This window comes from Lacerta agilis, chromosome Z, assembly GCF_009819535.1.
Source record: "Lacerta agilis isolate rLacAgi1 chromosome Z, rLacAgi1.pri, whole genome shotgun sequence".
Classification (NCBI taxonomy): Eukaryota; Metazoa; Chordata; class Lepidosauria; order Squamata; family Lacertidae; genus Lacerta; species Lacerta agilis.
The window spans coordinates 46079133-46085132 of NC_046331.1; the positions used below are offsets into that span (position 1 = coordinate 46079133).

The 6000-nt window shown below is 51.0% G+C and overlaps 1 protein-coding gene across 1 annotated transcript in view; it reads right to left on the reverse strand.

Moving 5' to 3' along the window:
* GPC4 (glypican 4) overlaps nucleotides 1-5612 on the reverse strand; it is a 102721-nt gene extending 97109 nt beyond the window's left edge. The window contains exon 1 of the mRNA XM_033137336.1: nucleotides 5222-5612. Within this exon, the coding sequence (XP_032993227.1) occupies nucleotides 5222-5423 (202 nt within the window). The 5' untranslated portion in view covers nucleotides 5424-5612. The remainder of the gene's footprint in view (nucleotides 1-5221) is intronic.
* Between the last annotated feature and the right edge of the window lie 388 nt (nucleotides 5613-6000).

Below are 6000 nucleotides of genomic sequence, written 5' to 3' on the forward strand. Positions count from 1 at the left end.
GTTTCAGGCAGTCCTCCCTCCCAGCTTATCTGGAAATGCAGGGGGGGTGGAGTTTGAACCTTGGGTCTTCCAGCAGATGCTCTACCTCTGAACTCTGGCACACATACCCTGACAAAAAAAACTGTATTTGTTCATGGCAAGGAAAGGGGATATGCCACAGCTACCTGGAGAGCACCTGCAACAGTGAAGATTTACTCCCACTCCCTACTTCCTGCTGTGTAAAGGTATTTACTTAGGGGCTGTCTGTGTTGTGACAGTGTCCTAGACTTCGATGAATGCCTTGAACCCTCCACATTTTTTAGTCATTCAGTCATGCATTTTTGTTATTGTGGGGGGTAGTGCAAAATGGCACCACCAGGGTGACAGTCCTTGGTGGTCTCTCAAAGGCCCGGCTAAAAAGGCACATCCTTTGTTCCTTGGGAGAATGCAGTCCAGTAGGTCATTCAGAAGGGAAAATAAAGGCAGCAGTCTCTCTCTTTTTGGAGTGGGGTGGGGGGAGAAAACCTTGAAACAACCAACTGTGAAAAAGAGGCTTGTTGTGTTGAGAAATAAAACGTTTTGGTGCAAGCGCAGTGGCGACAGTTTTGCTTGCTTAAAGTGTGCAAGGTACCTTTGACACACAAATGCACCAAGGCAAAGCTGCAAAGGGGGTGTTCTGCAGTTTTGAAACAGCAACGAGAAGCTTGGCTCTTGGATAATGGGAGACGGACAACTGCAGCATGGCAGCAGACGACTCCCTGGCTAGAAAAGCTCCACTGGCTGCCGGTCTGTTTCCAGGCACAATTCAAACTGTGCTGGCTATGATCTATTAAGCACTATACAGCCTAGGTCCAGGCTATCTGATAGAGCATATTCACTCATATGAACATGCCCAGGTTCTGAGATTTTTGGGAGGCTTTTGTCCCACCACCCTCACAGTTCTACTTGGTGGGGACATGGGACAGGGCCTTCTTGGTGGCTGCTCCCAGACTTTTTATTGTAATGATGGATAGTTGGGTGTGGGTGGGTATAGAATCATAGAATTGTACAGCTGTAAGAAATCCATGAGGATCATCTAGTCCAACCCCCTGCAATTCAGTAATCTCAACTAAAGTATCCATAGTCTATTGATGTTTAAATGTGTTTTTTTTAATAATAAAAAAATGCTTTTCCCTGTATTTTTAGCTGCTTCTATTTTAGCAGTAAGTCACCTGTCAGGGAAAGAGGCAGGATATAACTAAATATAACAACAACAGCAACAGGAGCAGCCTGTTCAAAGTCACCTGCGAGCATATGATTTGCACAAATGCCATCCAGAACATTCCCAGTGGTGCATTTTGGTGGAGTAAAGTTGCCTCCTTGGTTTTGGCACTGGCTCAAAGGTTGTGGTGGAGAAGAACATCAGTGGCCCTCCAAAGGCCACAGAAGATGGGAGCTATCTTCGAGCAACATCTGGAAGGGCACAGCAATTCTGAACTCTAGAAAAAGAAAGCACCCTTCTTTGCCAGTAGTGCTTCATATTGAATCAGCAGCCATTGGTTCATCTACCACAGTACTGTCTACACTGACTGGCAGCAGCTCTCCAGGGTTTCAAGCAGCAGATCCTACCTGGAGATGCTGGGATGTGAACTTGACACCTTCTGCATGCAAAACAAATGTTCTGCCACTAAGCTTATGTGGCCCATTCTAAGGTAGTCTTGAGAAACATCACAGTGAGACTGAGCTGTGAATCCAGAAGGATCCATTCAAGCCTCACCTCCATTATAAACTTGGAAAAGCTGAGACCCAAGGAGCACCCACCTGAAAGAAAGCCCTGTGGTGGGATTCAACCTCTGTACAGAGGACTGTTCCATTTATATGTTGGGGGAAGCTGTCCAAAATGCTAATGGGGGGGCAGGTATAAGAACACTGGCCTACCTCACAAGGTCATTGTAAGGATAAGACACAGGGTATCCAATGCACCTCAGAGATTTGTCATTCTTATTCTATAGCAGGACTGTACTGATCTTACGCAGTGCCTTACAATCCATTTTATTCCCACAGATGCCTCAGCTCAGCAGCAGAGCAAAAGGTCCCAGGTTCAGCCCTTGGCATCTCTTTGTAGGGATGGAATAAGACTCTATGGGCTGCCCTTCAGCATGCAGACAGTAATGACCAAATGCCAAATGACCAAACTCCACAGACATCAGCTTCTAACACCCCTAAAAAGTAGGTTTTTGCTGCCGCCACCCATTTACTGACACAGAACAAGAATGGAATGCACAGAGACTGACCCAAAGTTCATCAGCTTTAAAGGAACTGGGCTGTAAGCAGGGTCACTGCCAGTCAAAGAAGGCTGGACAGTGTGGGAGAGCTAAATAGCAGGCTGACCCTGTGTAAGGCCTCTTCTTTCATTCACCCTTCAGAGGGCCAACACTGCATGCACATCTTCCCAGGGTCAATCTTGCAGAATATCGGCTGGGGAAGACCCCTTTCTGGCAGAGATCCTGGAGAGTTGCTGATTAGCTGCCACCAGTCAGCAAAGACCAATCAGGTGTCATCCAGATATTGGTATGCTAAAACTCCCATCATCCTTGACCTGGGGTTGAATGGAGGTGCAATCTGGAGAGAAGGGAGGCTGGCACACACAGTCCTGGGCTTGATGGGACAGCTAAAACGGGGTCCTTTATGCAGAAGGCCATCCCTTAGTACAGCTGGCTGGGCATACACTATACCTTTAAACCACATTCAATACACATTTTTGCCTCCTCACAAGAATCCTGGGCACTGCAACTTGTTAAAAGTTGCTGGGAACAGTAACTGTGTGAGGCAAAACTACACTGCCCATAATTCTTTTTAGGAATAGGATTTGTTTTGAATGAGCTTTAAAAGTTCGGAACAATGCATGCAGCCTCTCTTGATTCTTAAGGGGGGAAGGAATCAACACCTCTCTTTCCCACCCCTCCTCTCTAAGAAGTGTTGCTAATAACTCTCTTCTAAAGGGCAAGAGGCAAAAGTCAGGATGCCTATTTATAAAGCCTAGTGGGCACTGGGGTCCAAATGTAAACCCGGAGAAAGGCCAAGAACTTCCTGCAGAGAGTGTCTCACATTTCAACAAGAAGTCCGCCAAAATTCATCGGCCAGTTAAGGTGATGCTATCCCAAGGGGGTGACAGCAACATGGCGTATGGGGGGCTACCTAGCTGCACAATCTGGCAAGCAGCAAACAAGTTAAATGTGGCTTTCGCAATGTGACGAAAGAGGGCATGTTAATTGCTTTCATTTAATAGATAAATATATCGGGGGGGGGCAGAGCATGCAGGGCTGTTTGAGTATCCCCAGGTGCCATCCAACGAAGCTGAATGTCAGAAGACTCCTTCACAATACAGTTATACTCTAGAACTCCCTCCCGCAAGATGTAGCAATGGGCACCAGAGATGCCAACTTGAATAAAATACTGGGGGGGGGCAGGTAGGCCCTGCCCCATATAATTGTTCACGTGACGGAGCACATACACACCATTTGAATGGCAATGCCTATTGATGGGGGGCAAACATTTTACGGGGGGAGACCACTCACCCCCCAGGAGTTGGCTCCTATGATGACCACCAACTTCAATGGTTTTAAAAGAGGATTGGACAAGTTCCTGGAGGAGGTAGAGGAGGCAATTTGTGGCTTAGTGTCAGTGGTTACCGGTAGAGTCTCCACTCCACTGTTGGAGGCAGTATTTCTTCTGAATCCCAGTTGCTGGGGGCTGCTTGTGGGAAGAAGGCGGTTTCCCTTGGGTCCTGCTTAGAGGCTATTTCCCACAGGGTCATCTGCTTGGCTACTGTGAGGGCAGGGTGCTAGCCTAGTTGGGCCCCCTTTGGCCTGACCATGTTGGCCAGGCTCTTTGTAAGTTTTTCTTCACCATCCTTCTTGGCATCCTGGCTATTCCGGGCCATTATCAGTTTTCATCAATTGCCTGAAACGCGGGTCAAGGCAATGGCAAAGGTGACCAGCCACGTTTCCACTTTGTGGTTTGCCTCCCAAAACTACTTAGGAGTTACTGAATTCTTTCTTCTTGCTATGAAAAAAAAGCAGGCGGGGGGGGGGGTAGGAATACTGTGTGGCCTTCTCAATGGCAGAGGCTTCTCAATTGCCAAGGAAATGTAAATGCAGTCTACCTTCTTTCCCACCAATCCTGAGTTCAGCTCCCTTGCTAGAAACTCCACCCCACTGCAAGGGGGGAGGTAGAGAAGAGAGCATCAGCCACATGGTTTGGGAGGCATCAATTGTTGCGAATTCCATCAGCAAATTCCTCCACGGTTTGCCTGAATTCATTTAGTAGCTTCGAAGGGGGGCTGGGGGAGAGAGATGGGAGGTGATTTCCTCACCAAATAATCTCTATTCACCCCCTCCACTTTTCAACTGCTCCGAAAATGAAGTTGTTTAAAGAAAGAATGAGATGTCTGCAATCCAGGACTCTGTTGCAAAGTGTGTTTGGAAAACTCAGGAACCCAGATTACAATTAAATTGTAATGGTGTGTGTGTTGGGGGGTTGCAATAAAACGCTACAGCTTTTTGCCAATTTGTTCACTGGAGACTTTCTCCCCGCACGGCCGCCGCCGCACGCCCCCAGCCTTACACAAGCAACAACTTGACAAAGAATGAGAGAGAGAGAGAAATCTTTCTCCTTCACACAAATCCCCATTCCCCAATTCTTTCTTTGGGGATACACGCGCCTACCTAGAAGTAAGTCCCACTGAGCTCCAGGAGGCTTACATGCGAGTAGACGCTCCTGAGGTTGAGCTCCAAATCGAATTTCCAAACCACAGAAGAACGGCGCAGGTCTTGCAAGCCTTGTCCTCAGTTTGTAAAGGGGGAGGGGGCCGGGATCGAGGAGTATGGGGTCCATTTCCCGCACCCACCCCAACGAGGCCCTGCTTTCCAAGGCAGTTCAGACAGCAGGGAATGCCAAATCAGAACTTTTTTTGGACGTAGTTTTTTTGGGGGGGCCGAGTAAAGCCCCGGGAGTGTCCAAGGATACCAGTTGCCGGCTGAAAGCTCTTGGCAAAACCTCGGGGAGAAGACAGAGAAAAGCGACAGCCTCCCTGGAAAAGTCTTGATAGAACGAGAAAGAGTCGTGGAATATAATAAAATTAAACTCCGAGCTCTCCAGAACTTACGACAAAGAAGGCTTCTATTTCCCCCACCCCGCAGAAAGTGACCCAAAGCCGGTCCCCCACGGTTACTCCACCCCCTAACTCCCCGCTGCCCCTCACCATTGATTTCGTGACTGGGCGCCTCGCTCTGGCTGAAACCTTTGGCCACGTAGAGCTTCTTGACTTCGGAACAACTTCGCGAGCGGGGCTCGGCTGACGACGAGGCGGCGGCTGCGGCGGCAGCTGCGACAAGAAGCAGCCAAAGGAGCGGCCGGCCCCAGGCGGCGGTGGCCGGGGGCCGGAGCCGTGGGCGGGCCAGCATGCTGGACGAAGGCGCGCGGGCTCCGGAGAGGAGAGGGCGCCGTTGGCCACACGGCCCGGCGGAGGACGGCGAGGGCGCCCTGCCGCGCGCGGCGAGGCTCCCCACCGCGGCCGAGTCCCCGGCGGCTCCGCTGGGGAGAAGAAACTTTAGGCGCCTCGGAGGGAAAGACGCGGCGGCGGCGGCGGCGGCGGCGCGGCGGGAGCAGAAACACCAGTCGGGACAGGCAGCGGCGGCGGCCCCCAGGAAAAGCAGGGTCAGCCCGGCGGGGCGGGGCGGAGTGGAGCTGGAGCCCTGCCTTCGCCTCCGCCTCCGCCTCTCCAAGCGCGCGCGCGCCTCCCTCCGCGCGGGGGAACCCGGCAGGCGCGCTCGGGGGCGGGAGTGGGAGTGCGGAGAGGGGGCAGTGAATGGGTGGGCTGGCCCCAATCGCGAATCTTTCTTCCTCCCTCCCTCTAGGCCCTACAGTCCGACCCTACCCATAAAGAAGATAAGTGAAAAGCGGCTGAGAGTTCGCAGGGGCTCTTTTTAAAAAATAAAATAGATTGTGCGGGTCTCCCTTCCATTCCCTAGGGTGCCCCCC